Source organism: Ambystoma mexicanum, chromosome 9, assembly GCF_040938575.1.
Source record: "Ambystoma mexicanum isolate Mex_15411 chromosome 9, UKY_AmexF1_1, whole genome shotgun sequence".
Lineage (NCBI taxonomy): Eukaryota > Metazoa > Chordata > Amphibia > Caudata > Ambystomatidae > Ambystoma > Ambystoma mexicanum.
Genome location: NC_090931.1, coordinates 1,430,714,832 through 1,430,737,802, shown reverse-complemented (window position 1 = coordinate 1,430,737,802; position 22,971 = coordinate 1,430,714,832). Strand labels below are relative to the sequence as shown.

Below are 22,971 nucleotides of genomic sequence, written 5' to 3'. Positions count from 1 at the left end.
GAGCTCAAATGAATGGAAGAGGTGCAGGCACTCGAGGCGGCCATCTTGGAATGGCAAAGAGCCCTGTGTATCAAGCAAAGGCCAAATGGCTTTCGGTGCTTGAAAAATAAAGGCAGCAACCTTTTGTGGATTAGAAGTTGCTGGATTCACTTCACGGATACTCGAAATGGATTTTGCAATTATTTGCCTGTTTTCCAGCATGCTCACCTGAGGCATATGTATTTTACAATTGCAGCAGTGTTGCTGGGGACCCTTATGCTCCTCTGAGTTTTTTATATATCCTCGAGTAACTGCAGTTCTTGAGAATAGACATTCTAGTCTGATTGGCACACACCACCTTCAGTGAAGTGCCGAAGGGATACTTGGTATCCCCATTCTCTGCTCATGTGACTTTTATGCCACATAGACAAACTTCTAGATATGGCTGGTGGCAGTGGATGTGTTCTAACAACTATTGTGTGATTTATCTACTGCAGACTATACCCTTTACCCCGGTTTAGCACAATCGGGGCACCTGAGTACCAACTCAGGGGCTCCCTTATTTTCGCTATTACTAGTGTGGTTGTTCTTTGTCAGCCCTTCTACCATACTGGGGGGCAGCGAGGAGGGAGAGCCCTGTGTTTTGCCTTTGGCGGGAACCCTTTGGTGTACCAGCCTAGGCTCAGTGGTCTAAGTGTACGAAAAGAAGTAGTGGAACTATGTTCCCTGCTGGCCTGCCCCCGCTCTCCACACCCCATCGCTGCACCCCCTCCCACACACAATTCAAGCCCCCAAACAAACACATCTGCTATTTAAGGGAATATTCAGTGCAGTAAAGTGCAAGCTTCAACTTCTTCCTACACTTTTATTTTAAAACGAAACCATTCCAGAACGGTATATTTTTAAAACAAAAGTATAGGAACTGTGAAACTTAAAAATAAAAAGTATGGGAGCACCGCTCCCGCCCCCTTCGACCTCTGCCTAGGCTCCAATGTCTAGGCATGCCGGAAGTGGGGAGGATGTTTCCAACCCTCTGTCCTTTGTCTGCCAGTGTGTCTGAATAGAACCAGCTCCCACTGGGTGTTTGGCTGTCCAGATTGGACAGCCAAATGCCCCTTTCTGTAAATTGCTGAGTTTGCAGAGGAATGTGTGTGCTGGAACTGTATAAAAGGGATTTATAGTGATTTTGAAAAAAGTTTCGAATCACAAAACCCTCAAAGTTTCCGAAAAAAAAAAAAAAAAAAGCTTTGACAAGCGATATTTGACATGCAAAAATGCATTTCTTTCTAAACCAATCCATAGACAATAGAAATGGACTGGTTTTAATTGAAATGCACTTTCACATGTTAAAAGTAGCATTTCAATGCTTTTTATGTCACTTTAAAACGTTACATGGAGCTGTCCAGTGCTAAAATTTGCGTCCTTGGTGCTGCAGAAAAGGCACCAAAACTGCAGAGTGACCAGAGAAGTTGCTGAAAGCCGTACCGGAGATCTTCCCTCGGGACTGCTGCTGAGCGATCCAGTCTATTGTCCTGCCTTCAGTCATCAGACCAAGGAATCTGGAGGTCTGGTCCAGAGCTGCAACATCCACCAATAATGTCTTCTTCTAACCTAACTGTGTGTGTGGGGGAATGCCTCCAGAAAGTTATCCAGAGCATTGGAGTGCACATAAAGGTGTCCAGGACAACCCCTTCTTTCCTCTGACTCAGGCTGATGCGTGTGTCCCTTTCGAGTCCTTGAACAGGGTCTCCAATGTTGGTTAAGCCTTCTTGTAGCTTCCTTCCCAGAGTTAGGTTTCTACTGCTTTGCAAGACTTTAAGCTGCTACAAACTGCCTTTTAGCTAGAGTTGCGTTTTTGACTTTGAAAGACTTGCTGTGCCACAAAACTGCTCATAACACTAACCAACTCTTTTCCTTAACAAAAATCAATATATTCTATGTGTATGCAGACTAAATACAATTACTGTATTACATTGTGGGTGTGCGGTATTACGCATGGAACTGTCAAACTTGTGTAACAATTCTAGATGATCAGCAACTAAGTAGTGACCCTTTGAAAGTATTAAAGAATACCTGTGTATTGGTTTATTGTGCTTAGTATTTAACAGGGACTCTGGTGTGTATATACAATCTATATTTTAATATAAATGTGTTTCATTGATGTACTTTACTGACTGGGTTCAGTGTACTTACCTACAGCTTACATCTTCCTCTTAAGATATGCCTGACTGCTCTGCCACCCTACCAAGGTCCCTGAGTAGTGCAGACTGATATTAAGAGTTGGGGGATCTATAAACCACCGGGATAGCTTACTCAAGTCCTACCTCCACGTAGGACTTTAGAAAACTCCCTTAACACTTGTGTTGCAGCTGGTGGGATTTGTGTAGGTTGGGGTTATATTGACTCTTGGTTGTATTGTATTTCAAAGGATCCATCCTCAAGGCTACTATGCTGTAAAGTACTAAAACATGTCCACTATGGAAAATGATGGCTGAAGCTCTTCTATCTTACTGTTGAAAAACAGACATTTGTAAGGATAAATGTCTTAGTACTAAAATTAAGAAAGCTGCATGTATCCAAAGCTTATTGGATTACCAAACTGAGTAGGCCTGTAACCCCTACTCCCAGAATTAATATGGAAAATGTTGGTCAAAGTTTAACTCTTAGCCCTCAACTTCCAGAAAGTGAGACTGTTGATATGGAAAGAAATTTGATTAATCCACCTCCCAATTCTGACCTCATCCCTACCTGTATCTAACATATCATTTCAACTGGTTCTAGGGATAGAAACAATGAAAAAACAGAGTTCAGGAAGCTGGATTGTCTGTAATGAGACAAATAAAGAAGGAACTGGAAAAAGATGCAGCATTAGGTAGACATGACAAAGTTGTTCCTTGATTACACTTCTTTCAGTCTTCTTTGCCAGACTACTTCAGATGCAGGAAGCTTTGTTTCCCCAACGATTTGTATGATCCAACAAAAAAACCTGATTTTGAATTTACTTATAAAGTGCAAAGTAAATGAAGGGGAGTTTGTTCCACGGGTAATCTCTAGGCTCCGCTAAAAAGGCTGGGATGTTGTGATGGACCAGATTGATTGACCAGATTGTCAGTTGGTAAACAGTGCTCCCATAGCCAGGTTTGGAGGACCACTTACCAATACCTAAAAAGGTAACTCGTCGGCCACTTGGGTGTGTGAAAGCCTGAAAAACATACATGGGTGAATCCAGGGCTACAAGGTCAGCTCTTATGAAGGCATGAGGTGTTGCTTCATGTTGGAAAGTATTTTTGAGGCCTGTTCCCCAGGACTGAGACTGCACCCTGCTGACTCTAAAGAACTGGACCCCAAGAAGTTTGCAGTGGCTCCTGATCTGTGGGTTGTCAAGAGGGCTCCTCACAAGAAAGAGGATGGGCAGAAGCATGAGAAGGATCATTCAGAAAATTCCCCACCAAAAGATAGCCACAAACAGAACAAGGGTAAATATCCCCCTAACCAACCTTATAGTGCCAGTGAAACCTCTGGATCCAAACTAGAGGGAAGTTATCAGACACCCACATTCCAAAAGGCATTTGGGAAATGTGTAGTTTGTGTGTCTGGTGACCATGTGAATGGAGATCCCAGATGTAATGGTAAACCTTCAGGTATTCCCTCTGCCAGCTTAGCATTCGCATATGATATGGATATCCCAATGACGGGGGCTAGCTTGCATCCTCAAGCTGAAGAACCCATTAGTGTTCATGCCACAGATTCCTTAGTATCTCTGGGACTGTGGGAACAACAGAACATTGAGGTCTATAATTCCATTCTTAATAATACTAAAGAGTATTATAAAGACAGGTGTACTTGTAAATGGTCAGGACACCCCTGCCATTATAGACACTGGGGCCAGTATAATTGTGGTAGATGAAAGTTTCTTTCAACCTGATGAAGTTGCGAAGTCTCCCGTAAGGCTTACCAAGTTAGGTCGAGTTCAAATGTGCACCATACTGCCAGCTATCATTAAATGTAATGACATGACTTTTAAGATCACTGAGTGTTGGGTCCCAAGTGCCAGGTAGGGTACACTTGGGCAGTGACTTGAAGGCCCTGTGTGTAGTTTCCAGCACCCCAAAGCCCCCTTCTAAGAAGAGAGCTAACCAGGAAAGCAAGGGAGGCAACCTTAAGGGTCAAATAAAAGTTCTCAACTGCCTAACACCCTCTGCAAATGGGTTGGTAGAGAGGTTTATTAGAACAATGAAAAGCCTGATTGGAGCTTTGGAAGAACCACTTGGAAGAATGTGGGACCTTCTGCCATGCTTTCTTTTTGCCCATCAAGGTTCCTCAAGCTGGTGTGTGCTTTAGTCCCTTTGAGTTACTTTATGGTCATCCTGTCGGAGGCCCTTTGTCCCTGGTCACGGAGGATCTGGAGAGTGCTCCTTCCCTCAAGCCATTAAGGATTGCTGATTATGTGGATAGTCTCCGACGGAGGATGGCAGAGATGACCGAGGCTTCTGAGAATTTGAAAGCTGATCAAACATTGGCATGACCAGAAGGCAAACTTGGTGGAGTTTGCTCCAGACCGACAAGTTGTCGTCATGGTTCTGGTAAGACACAGCGTCTTACAGGACAAAAGGACAGGACCCTTCAAAGTTGTAGGAAAACTATTTGGTAGACCTGGGCAATCCCAAGGAAGTGCCCCTTGGTTTTTTCATACCATCTGCCTGAAGGCCTACATATCCAGACCAGAGATGGGAGCGTTGCTCTTAGCTCCTGAACAAGAAGAGGAGAGTGAGCTTCTCCCAGATCCTGTAAGGGGGACGCCCTTCTGATGGGTCAGTAGAAGGGGTAAAACTCTACTAATCTGACAATGCAACAGCAGGAGTGCAAGGATTTAACTCGCTTTGTCCCTTTGTTCTCACTTACACCAGGCTTGACCCCTTGGGGCCAACATAACATTGACACTGGCGATAATGTACCTGTTAAAAGCAGGGGCTACAGGATGTTGGATAATGGGAGGTGTCTCATAAAGAGGTCAACAAGATGCTTGACCTTGGAGTGATTGAACATTCCACAAGTCCATGGGTTAGCCCAGTTGTTTGTATCAAAAACAGGAACTTCGATTCTGTGTGGACAATGGGGCATTAAATGCAGTGACCAAAACTGATGCCCATCCCTTGCCAAGGTAAGAAGAGCTGGTGGATAAGCTGGGCTCAGCAATATTCCTCAGTACTTTTGACCTCAAGTGGTTATTGGCAGATTGCCATGACTGACCAGTCCAAGGAGAAGACTGCATTCTCAACCCCAGAAGGCCTATGCCAGTTTAAGATCATGCCCATTGGATTCAAGTATGCACCCGCCACATTCGAGAGAATGATTAACCATGTTCTGAATGGGTTAGAAAATTTCTGCGTGGCATACTTGGATGACATTGCAGTGTTCAGCCCTACCTGGGAAGAACATCTTGACCATGTGTTGCAGGCCCTTCAACAGGCCAATCGGACCATCATAACAAGGAAACGCCAAGTTGGTCAGAGGAAAGTGGTCTACCTTGGTCATGAGGTAGGAGGAGGGGAGATGAAGCCCTTAGCCAGCAAAATACAGGCTCTACAAGACTGGGCCTCTCAAACTACTCAAACAAGAGCCTTTTCAGGACTTGCTGGGTATTAAAGGAACTTCATTGAGAACTATGGGACCATAGCTACTCATCTGAATAGCATATCCTCTCCCAAGTACCCTAAAAATGTCAAGTGGAATGAGGACTGGGAATAAGCCTTCCAGGGGCTGAAATATACCCTCTGTAAAGCTCCAGCGCTCAGATTATATTCAGGCCTTCTTAGTCCAGACTAATACTTCCAACACAGGGATAGGAGTAGTCTTGAGTCAATTTGATAGAAAAGGTATGGAGCACCCTGATCTGCTTTGATAGTAAATTAAAAGATAGGGAAACAAGGTGGGCCACAATTGAACGTGAATGTTTTTCTACTGTGCAGCCCTGAAGAAATTCACACCATACTTCATAGAACTTTCAGGATTCAAACTGACCAACCTTTAAGGTGGCTGATTTAGATGAAAGGAGAAAACCCCAAATTGCTCAGGTGATCCATTAGTCTACAAAGCTTTTACTTCACTATTGAGCACAGGCCAGGGATCCAATATAGGAATGCTGATGGTCTCTCCAGTAAGTATGACCGACTGGGTCAAGAGAGCCATACAAGAGTGGATTAGATCCTCCTGTCCCTAGTTTGGGGGGTGCGGGGGAGAAGACGAGTTTTAAGGAGATTCAATGTTATGCTTCATCCACTCCCCTAGTGAGACCCCCCCCCCCCCCACCCCCCAGCACTTTTTGCTGGACTTCTAGATCTGTTTCTGACCTCTTGAATGAGTGGAGGCTTTTTTCACTCATTCATTCTTCTGAGCGCTGTCTTTTGGAACTCGATTTGTATTTTACCTGTATTATGGTTGCTATTTCTACATGGCTCTTAAAGCCATCTGTATTTTACTATTGCAGCTTCTTATGGGCAGTGTTGCTGGGGACCATTGGGGTCCTCCTTTGAGATTTTCTTTATCGTAGAGTAACTACAGTCCTTAAGGATGGAGATACTTAGTATCTCTCCTAAAGCTTTATAGTCTGAGAGATTGGCACATACCACCTTATGTGGAGTGCCAAGGGGGATACCTAATATCCCCCTTCTCTCTGCTCCTGTGACTTTTTAGTCATATCAACAACTTAATATATGGCTGGTGGCAGTGTACTACCAACTATTGTGATTTTTCTACCACGGGCTATGTCCATAACCCCGGAAAGTGCACAGTAGGGGCACCCAAGTACCAACTTGAGGACCCCCTTCTTTTTTCGCCATTACTAGCGTGGTTATTTGTTAGCCTTTCCTATGCCATTCTGGGAGTCGGAGGCGGTGTGTTTTTTTCCTTTGGAGGGAACCCTTGGGTGTCCCCACATAGGCTCCAAAGTGTCTGGGCAGGCTGGAAGTGAGGGAGGAGTTTGTTGGGCAGAATTGCATGCAGTTCCCTCTGGGACCACCACACACTTCGGACTACAGGTGTAAGCAAGACCAACCTTTGGTATAAGTCTGTACCACACAGTTTATTGGTAGCGAGCTGAGCAGCCAGGCTTCTCAAGAGTGAATGTGAGCAGTACAAGTAGTTACACAGAGGACTTTCAATCAGTGGTTCAAGTAGACACTTATACTTAAGGTTTCTTGGTAAAACACTTAATTTATTACACAATCATTTAGAAAATATTTCACTAGGAGGCAACTTAATATTATGTACCAATACACTACAATACAAAACTCTAAGCTTTTGAGACAGTTTGAGCTCCCCTGAAATAGGAGCCAAAAGGCAGTTCAGCTACTTAGCCGTGAGCAAAAAGGACAAAAGTAAGTAGAATAGATCATATACTTTCTAGGCAGTGCAAATCGTTTCAGTTCACCAGAAGAGTTCAATTCCAGTTTATAGGCCAGACCAAAGTCATTGGGCTAGTGTTCTGGATAGGAAAGAGCAGTGCTGGTATCAAACGGTCAAGTCTTTGCAAAAGTTCTCAGAAGTAGTTTAGGCGGAAAATAATAATTTGTGGGGTCACAAGCTGATTAGGCCTGCAAGTTGGGAAAGTTTCACAAACTTTCACCGCGAGAAATCTCGGGTTGGCATAGTACCTTTGTATGAAGAAACAAATGTTGCTGAAGTAGTGGTTCCTGGCAGTTTCTGCAGATCTCGCTGTTCCTGAGCCTCAGTCGTGGGGATAAGAGGGAGGACGTCGGTGGACTCCTGCACTGCACGGGATTGTTGAAGAAAGCAAACAAAATGGAGTCACTTCATTCCAGTAGCGGTAAATTCAAGAACACAAACTGGTGTCCCTCTGCCTGGTTAATACTAACTAGCCTTGAGAATGGTATCCAGGTGTCTTATGAGTTGATTGGTCCCACCAACTCAAAGGAAGAAGCCGTCCTTGAAGGAGCTTCTCTGTCGAATGGAGTTTGGCAATTCGGACCAGCAGCAGGGCTTCACCAGGCAAACCAACAATCCAGGAGTTGTAGCAGCTGTCCTCTTCCAGCTAGTCTTCAGTTCTTTCGTTCCAGTGGTCGACTCTGCCTTTCAGTCCACAAGACTCTCCTTTTAAACAGTTCTCTCCCTTTCATTCCAGCCTAGCTGTCACTCACCCAGCAGGGTGGCTGTCCTTGCCAGACCGTCAGCCAGCCAATCACACCAGAGTGCATTTGGGTCTCCTAGGAGACTAGCACAGTGTGTTTCGGGCACCTCCCACACTTCCTGCCCACCCCAGACACTCAGACGCCAAGGACGGACTTCAGTCCTGAAGCCCGCCAAAGGCACAATAACAAAGGGACCCACCCTGGTTTGGCGCGCAGAGACTAACACTAGAAGGACCTTTTCAAAAAGATGGTGAAAAAAGACCGGGACCTGTTTAAACAAAGGGTCTTAAGGTGCCATCTTGAAAAACATGGCTCCCGTGATTTTTAGCTACCGATGTGTTCGGTCGGGAAAAATCATGGTAGTTCGTTGTAAAAACACTGCCACCAGCCTTTTCAATAGGAAAGGGTAGCATTTGACTGCTACATGAGTGTTTAGACACAGGGGATACTATGTAACCCCTCCAGCACTCCATTGTAAGTTGGTGTGCGCTGGGTCTAGGAATTTGGAAAGACTAGTAAAGTCAATTTCACTTTTCATTCTCTGGGAAACAGTTGATCCCAGAGTAGTTATTTAAACCTCTGCGAAGTCTGTGTCACTGCACTGAGGGTACTGTGTAACACACATGAAAAGATGCTGCCTTAAACTCCATAATCAAAGAACACATGTGTAAAACACACATCAAAATACATGAGTGGGGGGAAAAAGGTTCACACACTTTCCAGGAAAACAAGTCCTCAAAATCCAGCAAAGTTGCTGGGGGTGTCTCTAAGGTGAAGGGAATTAGCACATTTATGATGATTCTCCCTAACAGCGTATAGGAGCGTGTTTGTGCGCAGTCAGTTTCTAACACTTTTTAGGGACATAACAAACGATTAAAGTTCTGCAGGGAAGTAGCATGCCCCTTTAACAATTAAGGCTGAACTCTCCAGTTTAAACAAAAAACATCTCTCTAGCATTCTAAGCCTCACATTCCAGATAGAAACCACACAGGAGGCCTGGAGCTTGAGCTAACAATAGGAAACTGTCTCAGTAAAATGTTGGTTCAAATAAGATATTAGCACTGCAGAGCCATTCGGGATGCTAGCAGCGCAGGCTAAGTATACGCCTATGTTCAATCCTCTGCATCGTATGCCACTCCTCCATCTGCCATCTTTCCACTGTTGCCCTGGGCTTAGCATTCACACGCCCTCCCACTTCCTTTTCTACACCACCTCCTATTCCACACTTGCATGCCTTGTGGCCAGTGCACCTAGCGGATTTTTTTTATTGCAGGAGCATAAATGTTTGCCACAAATATGTGAGAGCTACCCCAAACTAACCAAAGCGACATCCTTTGCTCACAAGGAGTCTGGTGCGAGTACCGATTACAATAGGCAATCCTACACCCACCCAACCTACCCCCTCTATACCCCCACCTACACCATCACCACTCTCACCATCCCCACTCTCTACCCACACCAACCCACCCTACCCTCCCTCTCTAGCCCACCTCTCTCTACCGCCATACAATGTCCCCTCTTCTCTGCAACCTCTCTAGCTAATCCTGAATAGTGCAGCGAGACTTATACTTGGCTTCAAGCCCAGGAACCGCATATCTCCTGCCCTAAAAAGCCTTCACTGGCTCCCGATTGCTTGATTAAATTCACATTCCTTTATCATCCACGGGGCTGTCTTGGGCCGGGGATCACACTATCTGCAACTCTTACTAAATATTCCCCCTCAAGACACTTGCGCTAATTTGGCACCAATTCTGTGTGTAAAGTGTTTTGCTAAACACAGGGCAGGTGGTTGATCGCTTTCCTCTGTTGGCTCCCTACTTTGGAACAGCCTCCCCTCCCTCTTCGTCTTGAGCTGGATTTTCTTACATTCCGGTAGCTTCTCAACTTTCCCCTTTACCTCTTCCTTCCCCCTCACTCTCCTCTGCTAATCACACAGTTGCTTGTTTGTTGTGCAGGGCCCTTATGCACCCTCGGGGCCCTGACTACCCTCACCAAATTGCACCCAGCTTCTGTCTTCCTCGGCTCACCCTCCTCCATGGTGGCTCGCACTTACCCTACATTGCACTTAACCTGTTGCTCACCCTCGAGCACCACAGCACCTATCCCATTCCCCCTCCCTTCAGCACTTAAACGTTCTGAACACTCACAAGGCCTAGTAGGTTCCCCCCACCCCACCCACTGTATTTAATATTTATGTATTTAATTGTATTGTTTCATTTCACATCCCCTTGTCCTCTCCCTGCTGCCCTGTGGGCGCTTCAAAACAGTATTTACTTTCTGTAGAAGCGCTTAACAAGCAGGCAATAAATACACCTACCCTACCCCCTCTCTGTACCGCCAACCATCCTACCCCCTCTGTACCCCACCCATGCACACCTAACCCCTCTAGCCCCACCCGACCTATACCTTCTATTTCCCCACCTACCTTACCTCCCTTCCCTAGCCCCTCACCCTTCCTCTCACTCTCGCTTTATTTCTTACCCTCTCTCTATTTCCTCTAGCATATCATTGATGGCACCTTCTATCAATGGCTTCCTCGCTTGCTGTATTCCCCCATGTTTCACACCTGCATACCTTTTCTCGCATCCTCCTTTACAAGTTTACACCCTACTCCTTGCACCCTGGTGCCTATAAATGCATAATGCAAAGAACAGCAGTAAACGCCAAAACTATTGGCATTCCAATCAGGGACATTTCACCAAAATGCCAGGGGTAGCGGAAGTGACTTCACATGACCCTTGACCTCTGACACCACAGGAAGTGATACCATTTGACCCCACCCCAAAGTGACATCACGTTAAGCGATGCAACACGACAGTTCACCCCTTGACAAAACAAGAAGTGTTACTGGAGAGCTGTCTCATAAGAATATACAGCGTGTGTTCGAAAATAAGAAAAGATGGAATATGAACCACGGACACTGTTGAGCCTGTGATTGATCGGTGGCTACAGATGTGACCATGCCACGTGCCTAAGACTAGAGACGTGAGAGGTTGTTCTTCCCCTGACAAAATTGGAAACCAGGGAGAATAAAGTGGAAGGTGTTGATTTGTGCCTCCAAGAGACATTCACACCGGAATAGTGCATCAGTTTGGGGACAGAGAACTACATTACTACTGTAGGAATAATTCCACAGCTGACGCGCGACGCCATTATTTTTTGTGGAGATAGACGTGTGGACGACATCCCCCACATTGTTGACCACACGGAGTGGTCACAATAGAACTATCCGTCTCCTGAAGGTTGCCTACATTGATTGGCCCAAATTGAGAGACTGTCCCTTGACGACCGAAACATATGTCGAGTGAAATTAAATAAGCGTGATGCTATTTGATGTGTATCAACACTCACTGAAAATACAAAGGGGTGTTGTAATGTATGTAATAATCTGAGTATTTAGGAGGATTGATTATTGTATATTTTTTGTGAAGGATTGAAGCATTGAGTGAGATTGTTTTGAATGATGGAATGAATGGTTGTACATGGATGTGGGTGTTGATAATTGTAACTAAAAATCTTGTGAAACTTCATTAAATGCATTTATTTTTGGACATAAGTTGGTGTTGTCAAGAATAATTTTAAGATTTCATATGCCAAGGTTCAATTTCTCTTGTTGTTCCAAAACAAGTGACATCACGTAGCATTGATTCTAAGTACCTATGAAAAATATGATTACAATATCACTAACGTGATATACATTTCGTACAAGAATGGATCCCCATATGTATTGGCAGAAAAAAAATGCTATAACTGCAACTTGAGAAAAGCAAAATACATAGTCCGAAATGGGTGCTTATTCTACTCTAAATGCTTTTTGGAGGATTTTGTCTGCATTGTGAATTTGAGGTGTTTAAGAACAGACTAAATCAGTGACTCGCCCCCTGAAGTGTGCCTGAAATAAGTCTAGCAATTGTATAGAATTCCAGAAAGACCCATTATTTGTTTCTTCTCTTTCTTATTTAGGGTCACTGCGCAGTGTTACACTTGTGAAACCCCCTGTTTTTTGTAATACGTCTGAACAAGAAAGCCAGCCACTGTAGAAACAGAGCCACATGGCATTGGCCACAGCCCAGGAGCTTCAATTAGTAAAAAAGAAAATGAATGTTTTTTTTTTTTTTTTAGGGGTAGCAAGGGAGACCACAGGGGTTGCAAGGGAGACCTTGGTCACAATTGCGACCCCTAAATTATATCCCTAGTTCCACTGTCCCCACAACATCCGTACTTGGATCCGGTTTGTGCAGGCAGTCCGTTAGATGGGCTTCTCTGGAGATAGTTGCCTTTCCTTGACCCGGTCTGATCATCCCTTGCCGCGATCTGTTAAATCGCTGTCTGCTGTGATGGGTACAGCTGAATACTCGCAGGGTGATACAGGTCTGGCGCGCCTTGCGTCTTCCAGCTTGTCTTCCACCCTTCATGTAGCGGTCAGCGGCTCCATGCACTTAGCTTCAGGGGCTGCAACATCAGGTCTCCGCTGCATGGGTCTGAACTCTGAACGCAGTCACCCCCCTCCCAGCTGGCCATCTTTCCAGCACCACTCCAACAACTCCTGCAGATTTTGGCCACCTGTCACACAAATTTCTCGTCCTGTGTCCTATAAACTGATAGATGCTTCGGATTGATGTGGGTTTATAGTGCTCAGCTAAGAGCGGGCATCTTGGCTGGGCTGTCGTACGCACCCCCCTACAATGGGCATATTAAGTGCACTTTCCCACCTGGGGTCCTCAACCGCAAAACACTGGTAGCCTTTGATGAGACTGTTGCTAAAACTAACAGAGGCCAGCAAGATCTGTGATGCTGCAAGTTCTGGCACAAGCAGAAGGCTTTAACTAGCCATTTGTTTATGGGGATTGAACACCTTCAATTGCACATTTGAAAATGTTATGCTTAGTACTGAAATACTTCTATATGTGAAACCATAGACACAAGCAGGTACCTATGCCACTCTTCAGAGTTGTGTGAAGACATACGTGGAGCAATTTGCAGAGATCTCAAGTTCTATGCCGGGTGTGAAGTAAGAAAACATTTCTGGATTGTAGGTACACTTCATATTGCATCCTGACACATGTAGCACTGCATTTATAATACATAACGGGAATTCAAAATGGCATGCCGTACACATTTCAGGACTTGTTGAACATTACTTGGGAGCTCTGTTTTAGCATGCATGTTTTTAAGAATCAAGAGTGTGCATTACGGAATTCTTTTTCTGCATTTCTACCTTTAGCAGGGGTTCGATATTTTCATATTTGGCACTTGATGTATATGCATTTTGCTGCTCTGTGCCAGAAGAGAGAACCTAAATATGCTTGAATTGTGCTAGAGAAAACTCTTAACTTTACACAATCTATTAAATAAATGTTGTTTACTTGGTTAATACTAATGTGAAGCCTGGCACACTTGGAATTGTGGAATCAGCAAAGAGGTAAGGGGGTAAGAAAGGGTTCAAAAAGGCGAACAACTCTAAAACCTCTGCTTTTCTGCTTACGCTTCTCCTACATAAGTCATTCAATCACTTCTCTGCACAGAAATCTGAAAGTACTTCACCACCCTGCAAAAACATACAAACGCATAACCCAGCACATGGTAATCCCCCCAACTCGAAAATCGCACCAAACCTTTGCGGACGGTGCAAACCGAACTGAAGCTGCCAGCAGGACATCACAACTCTCTCTCCTATTCCCACTACACCCTATAGCACCCCTAACCATTCCTTTTTATTCAGATCCGCCAGAGCAGTGTGTGGTACAAATAAACTTTTAACATTAATTTGTGTATTTGCTATGAAGCTACTGGTAATTACTACGACGCAGTGATTTTTACTCCTTTGCTTGTTACAATTTTCTCCCAAGCGTTTGTTCACACTGCAATAGGTGCAACTTGTTTCAAAGCCCCCCAAATATTAAGCAATCTAATATACAAAAACAATAAACTGAAACATTAAGTAAAACCCCCTTTCCTTTTTGGTTGCACTTCACTTTTATTGTCTCAACACGCACAGGCTACAGGGCCTGGTCTTGAATGCAAAGACCTAGGTGAATGAGCTGGAACAGGATAACAGTGCTATTTTTTTCTTTTTCTTACAGGTCCTATAGTCTTCTGTGAGATCTCTAAAGATGATGAGATTGTCAAAGACTTTGACGAGAACAAAGAAAACAAAACTCCCGAAGGGTCTCAGGCAGATGTGGACTGGCTGCAGCAGTTTGACCGGGATCGCGAGGAACAGGAGATTAGACAAGCCATGGCTCAGAGCATACAGGACCAGGTAAAGTAATCCTTATTCAGAGATTTGCTTTTGGTAGTGACTGAGCATTTGCATAGGACCACAAACATTCCTGGCTACAATTTAACCACTGTGCTTGTTCGTGGTGTTTTTCTACCTTCTTTTGAGTGGTATAAGAAGACCTGTCTTTGTTAAAGAGAGTATCCACGAAGTTTGCCCAAATCTTTCACAAGGGTATCCCAGCAGAACTTTGAGTGGGCTAATATCAAGGCACATATTCACCAAAATAGACTAGAGATAGTATTACTGGCATGCCCTTTGTCGACGCCCATTTCCGAGTTTCGAAAAACAAACTGTAATACTGTGCAGCTTCCACTAGATGTGGGCCTATGCACAGCATGTGAATCTAAGCAGATACAAGCATCAGAAATACGATTACGGTGAGTAATGTATCATGTATAGATGTATAGTCCAAATTTTGTTCCTTATACAATTCCACACTGTTTCACCAATTTGCCTCATACTTTGCATAGTTACCTCTGGACAATACTGGTTTCATGACATTCCGAAACCCATCCCATTTCCTGGATTTCATCAAAAGTTAGACTTTGTTTGTGGCCTGCCAACTAAGATGTAAACCATGTTCACCGGGTAGGAAAGCGAAATATGTATGAGGCGAATGGACCCGAGAGGTGAAGGTGAAGGCAGGTAGCATTCCAGAAGTTTCAAAATGTTTGCTGCATCATGTTGAATTACTTTTCCAGAGTAATTTTGCGAGATGGTGCCTGCTAAAGAAGAAATGTTTCTCTCCCAGTCCTGACACGAGGAACAAAACTAGAGGTCCCATGGGGACCTCAAGCAATGCTTCAAGGCTCTAGGATGCACGGTTTCACAACCCCCTCCCCTTCCCATACTATATCCCATTGCCGTCTCCACTTTGTGAGTAGCTTTCAAAAGAGGAAATGAACATGAACTCCCGTTCAACTCGGTCGCTTTCATAAAACTTTGAAGGCCCCCCCCCCCTCCCCTAAAATACAAACAACCAGGCCTAGCAAGAACCCCGGCGTGGGGTTCCCAGACCCCTAAGGAACTGATGACTTTCAATAGTCATCTTGACCCCACCCCCTCATGTGGAATCCTTTGTGGTGGAGAGGGGGCGGGGCTTTAAGTTCCTTGAATTTCCTGGCCCCTTGAATTTTGTACCATCCAAAGTCCGTCTTCAGGCCCCTGACTTCTTGTTCTGGTGAGGGCCCTTCCCTGCCTCCGCGGCTATCTTGTCGGGCCCCCATGAGGTCCTCCTCCGACACAAGCTGAAACCTCTCGTTCCCATTCGAAAACAAGCACAAAGGGGTATTCCCACCTGTATTTTGCCCCTTTCTCTTGAAGCTGCCTAGTAAGAGGGCCACACTTCTTCCTCCCCAAAAGGGTCTGGGCTGAGAGATCCTGATATATAGACACTTCAGAGTTTTCGTAGTCAATATCTTCCATGTGCCGTGCCTTCTCCAGAATGTTTGCCTTGTTGCAGTAATAATGCAGCCTGGCCAACACTGAACGGGCCCCCTTTTTCTGCCAACTGCTCGGTGCTCACCTTTCTTAGATCCTAGGACCATCCCAATAATTTTTTTTTCTTTCCTCGTTCCCGTCCACCCGGGGAGTCCCCCTCTTGCAAGTCAAAAAGGTTATTGCATCTCTCGATTCTTTTCAGTGTCACCCTCTTTGAGGTGTAGTTCCTCCTCCCTCAACTTCTTGTAGACAGACTCCCCATCTTTGTCATCTGTGATTGAAGCACTGCTGAGGTGCGATTTGCCTTCAGCCCCTCCACCCACTCTTCCTAAGTGACCACCTTCACCCCAATGTCCGTACGCATTCCACAAATTTCCTCCAGAATCACTTGACATCGCTTTTGATGGTGCTAATCTCTGCAGTGTAGGGGTGAGGTCCTGCGTCTCCCCTGACCTTTACCAGTTCCATGCCGTCAGGATATTGGATCAACGAGAGTGTAACCTTACAGCTCCTCCACCTGGTCTAACCCCACCGTCGTGCTGCTCCTGGGTCTCTACGCTTGCACCTACATCCCCTTCACTGTCACACCACTCTGATTCCTCTGGGGTGTTCATGGTCCACTCATTCCGCACGACTATTTTCACCGCTGCTTCTCAGTCTGTTATGTCTGAGTGTGCACCCCCGGACTGGGCTCAGTCTCATAGCCTCCTAACACTAATAAATTGGCTGCGCAGTTGGCCTGCCAGCTCTTCCCCTGACAAGCGTGTACTCCCTAGGTTTCTACTCCACCAATGCCACTAGGGAGCCAGTTTGCACCTATAAGGAAGGCATGTAAAGCATGTCAACAGTAAGACGTACACAAGTGACCACAGTTCAAGGGTGTTTAAAAAAGGGTTTGAAAAATGCCTATCTAATCTTAAATCTACAGATGTGAGCAAGCTATGACCATCAAATAACACAATCCTAGTGGTGTCTTGTCAAACTAAAAGGGTCTGATAATCTATTGCCCTTCATTACCTCTAAATGCAAATATTGTGGGAAACTGTTAAGAAAAAATAGTGTTCACAAAATGTCAGCATGCTCAGGCCATTGGCCTCCCTTCCCAACGTTTTCAGCACGGGACAAGGCGGTACACTAGCTTAGCGCAGTCTCTGGCTTCTCTAGCATGAGGATACAGTTCAATCATTGGCATCAGGGTCATCCATGCTCAAGTCTTTGCTTTTCAAAGTTTCTTCATTCAGAGGGTCTGAAGCAACAAACGATAAAGTTCTTTTCCTCTTTCAGATTTTCACAAGTACTCAATTTCTTAGGCCATTCACTATTCACCTCGGATCACCCTCAGCCGGGCTCAGATCCCCTCAACACAATGTTCGTTAAATTATTTATGCATCCAATTTCTTGTGGGATATTCTTTCTCTGGTGATTCACGGCTCAGATCTTGGATCCCCCTCAGTTGGGCTCAGATCTTGGATCCCCCTCAGTTGGGCTCAGATCTTGGATCCCCCTCAGTTGGGCTCAGATCTTGGATCCCCCTCAGTTGGGCTCAGATCTTGGATCCCCCTCAGTTGGGCTCAGATCTTGGATCCCCCTCAGTTGGGCTCAGATCCTCTTTCACACACTTTTCAATTAGTCTCCCTCAGCCGGGCTTGTACCAATTTCATATACCTTATTAACTATTGAAGTCTTTTGAATGTGCACTGAGCTTTTGCTTGACCACTTTGATTTCACAATCCTTTAGCATTCTTACATTTGCCACATTTCAGCTGAATACCTAACATAGACTTTCAAATGAGCAACCATGTGGTGCCGGACCACTCTGTTTACGATATTGTATCTTGGCTTCAAAGTGCAATCTCTCATCTGCTGCTTAATTATTTTCATGTTGCTTGCCACCGAAGCTTCATCCACTGTTCTCTTCGGTTTTCACTATACAATGTTGCCACATGCAACCTTGCCTTCAACACAGACCGGTCTGGTATCAGTCTCCTCTACTCACCGGCTGTGCCACGGCGGAAAACGATTCTTCCCGCCTTGTCTATTGACGCGAGAGAGCCAAGGGTACCTCCGACACACAATGCAAGATTCTTTAGCTTTGATTTCGGGTCTTAAATTTCCTATTCTCGAAGGTTCATGAAAGTAAGTCTTTCGGTGAAAAGGTCAAGGGCACTTCCTCCTGGCAATCCTCTTCGGTCTTGTCATCTTTCACATTGTATTAAACTGACATCTTGGAATTGCTGTTTCCTCGTGTGCATTGGCTTACTCAGTGTGCTTTCGTGCTCCACCTTTTATCCATGTGGGGAAGTGTGACGGAGCCAGGTGTGTGTAATGGTCAGCAGTAACTACCTGACCCTGCATGACCATTGCATTAGGACATTTCTGGTATACGGCTTGGGTATTAGTCCGTTTTCTCTTGTAGTGAGCTGTCCATGAGGAAACGTGTGTTGGGATTGGGGGTGGGGAGTTGAGTTCCTAAGTATCCTACTTGGTCGGACGGGGTAAAAGTGTGGTGATGGTGATATTGTTAACGACAACGTCTTTTTGAACAAAGTAGAGAGTATGTATGAGTGCATGAAAGTGCATGAAAGATGGGCAACAGATTGTGAGCTCTTTTAGATATGGACATTGATTTTGTTATATAATTGTATGACTTTTTTTGTGAATTAAGTAAAGAATTCAGAGTACATTGTCATCTCTCATCTATCAGTCCAGCTTTTTGTTATAAATGTATACTCACCTGGAGGACCATAGATTATTGCCAGGTACCCTTTATTTTCGAAATTGTAAGCACAGCCGTGGCTACAAGGGCATCTATTGAGACTAGGATATGATAGTTTATTTATATCGCGCTCATACACAAGTGTTTCAGAGCGCGACAAGGCAAAGGAGGGCAACAGGGGAGAACAAAACGATCTTACTAGGCCCAGTGACATTGAGAACGCGCAAGTGCATAGAAGGGGGAGAGTGGAAAGTGCAGAGAACATATAAATGATAAATAAAAATAAATAGATGTAGAGGCAATAAACAGTGCTAGTGCAGTCAGAAAGTGCTGTGTTTAAGGCAGCAGACTGGGTAAGTCTGATAAGTGCAGAATAGAAGAAAATGGGGGGTATGGGGAACTGTATGAGTACAGATAGTCAATCAGTGCAAGGGGTGGCAGGGTGAGCAGGTACCTGGGGACAGAGGGTGGCTAGGTGCACAGTGCCAAGAGCAGTTCAGCAGGGGAGAGGGAGAGCGGAAGCAAAGAGGAAGATCTTGAGGTGCTTCCTGAGATGTTTTACCTCGGGTTTGAGTGGCAGGGAGGCTGTTCCAGAGGGAGGCCCCAGCCGAAGAGACATATACCCCAGCTTGTTTCTTTGAAAAATGACAGACCCTGAGGGAGTTAGAAGTAGATGACATAAGAGCTCGAGAGGGGAGGTATTTGCGGATGGATAGCTGAAGGTATTTTGGACCCAGGCCCTAGAAAGCCTTGTGGACAATGCAGAGGGTTTTGAATTTAATCCTAGCATCCAATGGGACCCAATGGAGAGATTTCAGAGCTAGAGAGATACGATCCCAGGCCTTGAGGCCCAGGATAAGTCTCGCAGTTCTGTTCTGGGTTAGTTGCAGAGGGTGGAGAGTAGAGGCAGGTAGATTTAGAAAGAGGTTGTTACAATAGTCCAACCTAGAGAGAACCAGAGCTTGGGAGACGGTGAGCTTCTGGGGGAAGGAGAGGAAAGGCAGAGTACCTCTGAGGAGGTGCAGTAGGTAATTTGACTTTTTAGAGACCTCATATATGTGGGCGGAGAAGGAAAGTGTGGAGTCAAAAATGACCCGAGGTTCTTAGCCGCGCAGGTGGGGGTAGGAGGCGGGCCAAGGGAGGCCGGCCAGAGAGTGAGGAGAAAGGATGGTGAAGGTGTGCCGATAAGGAGGATCTCAGTCTTACTGGCATTCAGACAGAGATCATTGGCGGCACACCAATCTTGAATGGCAGTTAGGCAATCGGAGATGGGAGAGGAGCTGGCCAAGGGAAGCCTGAAAATGAGTTGAGTATCGTCAGCGTAGCACTAGAAGTTTGAGCAGGAAATGGAAATGCAGTGGGCGAGAGTTGAAAAGCCAGGGTGAGAGGTTAGACCCCTGGGGAACACCACAGGTAGAGAGGAAGATAGATGAAAGGAAGGACCCAAATTGGACCTGGGAGTGTCGATCAGAGAGGAGAGGTCAGCCAGGCCAGTGCCTGATCAGTGATATCCAGGTTATCACAGAGACGGTTGAGCAGGATGGTATGGTTGACTGTGTCGAAGGCAGAAGAGAGATTGAGTAGGATGAGGACAGAGGGAATGTTACTGTCAATGTTGGAGAGCAGATCTGCACAGATGTTGCAGCTCAGAAGCCAGACTGAGGGTCATGAAGACAGCCAACAGAATCGGAATGAAGCTTTAGCTGAGAGATGGCCAGCTTTTCCAGGAGTTTGCCCAGAAAGGGAGTAATGGAAATAGGGTGATAATATGCCGGACAAGAGGGATCAGTTGTAGGTTTCTTAAGAGGATGCACAAGGGAGTGCTTCAGAGTGGATGGGAAGGATCCTGAGGCAAAGGAGTGGTTGCAAAAATCAGCAAGTGTCGGAGCAAGGGTGTCAATGTGATCCTTGATGGTTTTAGAGGAACAGGGATGAATCTGTTTTGATGAGGCCTTCATAGATCGGACTTGTCTAGTGACCTCATCGGGGGAGAAAAGGGGAAAGGCCGAGGAGGGTGGTGGGGGAGTGGTAGAAGAGTGTCAGCAAGCGCAAACTGAGCGGAAATGGGAGTTGGTGGGGGGGGGTGGGCAGGATGTCCTGCGTTTTTGAGATAAAGTGAGAGGCCAGGGCATTGCAGAGAGCTTGGGAGGCAAGAGGAGGGGTTGAGACTGCAGCAAGGTTGGCATGCTCCTTGCAGATTTTAGAGTTCGGCCGAGTTGTTAGATGCCACAGAGACACAGGCTTGAATGTGGACTCTTCTTGGTGCGGACAGAGAGTTGGTTTTGCCTTTGGAGCAGGCGAAAGGCCAGTTTATCATAGGGTGAACAAGAAGCCCTCCATTTCCTCTCAGCCGGCCTACACCTACGTTTAAGTGTGGCTAGGTCGGACTCATACCAGGAATTGCACTTGGCTTTGGACTTCAAGTGGACCCTCATGACAGGGGCAAGAGCATCAAGAGTATCAAATAGAAGAGTAAAGAAGGGACAGGGCTGTGTCTGGATGTGAGACATCAGGAGGATGAGGGGGGGAGAGCAGATGGCAGCGAAAGCCTCAGCTGAGACAAGCTTCATGAGCTGGATGTCCGAGAAGGTAGGTGGCAGTGTTGGGGTAGGCTTTTGGGGAAGAGGGAGATGAGAGAAGGCAGTGGTCACTCCAGGAGAGAGGAGTGGTCAGAGGGAATAATCGAATCCTAAAGAAATGGAGAGCGTAAATATTTTCTCGTTCACTGATTAACATTATAAAATGTTATTGGCGACACCGGCCCTTCTAACAAACTCAAATAACAATCAACTGGCGGTCTGAAAGATAATATTGAAAACATTTTACAGAAAAAGAAAAAACTAAAACAATCTGACCTACCCTGAAAGTTCATGTTAGAATATTTAAAGACAGGAATTATCCCGGAAGGCCTCCAAGTGAGCAACGTCCCACGCATTTTTGTTGACAATCCAAAATTCCCCAAAAACTTTAGTGAGGTGGGGAACAAATGTTCCCTTGATTGGATTATCGTGATTATCGAAAAGGCTGAAGAAGAAACTCAAACAGGGCGAAGAACTAGAGGCTTTGGAAAAAGAATTCACTGATAATAAAAATATACAGGATCCCAAAAAGTGACTAGAGAGCTTAGAGGAAGAAAAATAAAACTTCAGGCAGATTAACCTTGATCGTAAAATACACAAACTACAAAAGGACATTAACAACTATAGAGGGTGAAAGAACCTAACCCTATCTTAAAGGGGGCTTCTTCACTGAAACAGTAGGCCACAACTATCGAAGAGGGAACCGTATTGTAACTTTTTCAAATGCGTCAGGATCGTCTGGCGATTTAGATCAATCTACGAGTGGGAGAGCTGGCCCACCTCCAGGAGGGAGAGGCCAACAGGGGTTTCTTTCCGAGGGGGCCAACAGCGACGCCCATGACCAAGACCGCCACAATATCAGAATGTAAGGACCAGGCAGTGGTATTCGAATCAGTAGACACAAACAGCATACATATCATTAATCGATCTACCCACGTGATGAACACTATCGAATTAAAACTCCTAAGGGATTGTCCTATGTTCGAGTGGCAAAGGCAGATTCATTTAATACTGAACTGGAACGGTTGTTTAGGCATATCCGCCTGAAAACTTTCTTGGAGATTTACCTGCCCTGTCAACGCACTGAAACGGAGTGGAGTGGACATTGGCAACAACAAGGAAAATACCACGGGACTAAAGATGAAATCTAATTTCAATTCCCGGCCCCACGTTTGTCCATCAGAAATTGTGACTTTTGAAAATGTAGTCCCTAAACAAGTACTTGCTACAATAAAAAAAAAACTATCGACCAGATAATCCGAGTAGGGCCGAGAGACTTTGCTTGAAAAAACTAGGCGACATCCAAGAAATAACCATCAAACCTGTGGACAAGGCTGGGGGGGAGATAGCGATTATGGCGACATTGAAATACGAAACAGAATGTAGACTCTTGGATGATGTGAAATCATATAGAAAATTAGATCAGGACCCCCCACAAGGCTCCAAGAAGAGATTAAAAGCCTCACTGATCATGCAGTTAATGAAGAGTGGATAAGTGTGGAAGGACGACGGTTCCTCAACAAACTTCACCCGAAGAAAGCTGCTTTTTATATACTCTCAAAAATCCACAAGGATAAAGAGAATCCCCCTGGCAAACCCATTGTTTCGGCAATGGAATCACTTCTCGAACCCCTATCAGTATACAGTTTTTTTTCTGAAACCATTTGTCCTCCTAATGCCATCATATCTGAAGGACACTGCAGACATGATCAGAAATACACATAATGTCATTATTGAATCCGACGACATCTTGATGATAATGGACGTTGAGTCTTTGTATACATCTATACCCCAAATGGACTGCCTAGGGGTATTAGGTGATTTCTT

The 22,971-nt window shown here is 45.3% G+C and overlaps 1 protein-coding gene across 3 annotated transcripts in view; it reads left to right on the top strand.

Annotated features, from left to right (window-relative positions):
* The window catches only part of USP37 (ubiquitin specific peptidase 37), a 724,569-nt gene that overhangs the window by 489,654 nt on the left and 211,944 nt on the right, over window positions 1-22,971 (top strand). For all 3 annotated transcript variants that reach the window (XM_069616844.1, XM_069616843.1, XM_069616845.1), the window contains one exon: window positions 14,210-14,388. In XM_069616844.1, coding sequence (XP_069472945.1) covers window positions 14,210-14,388 — 179 coding nt within the window. The remainder of the gene's footprint in view (window positions 1-14,209; window positions 14,389-22,971) is intronic.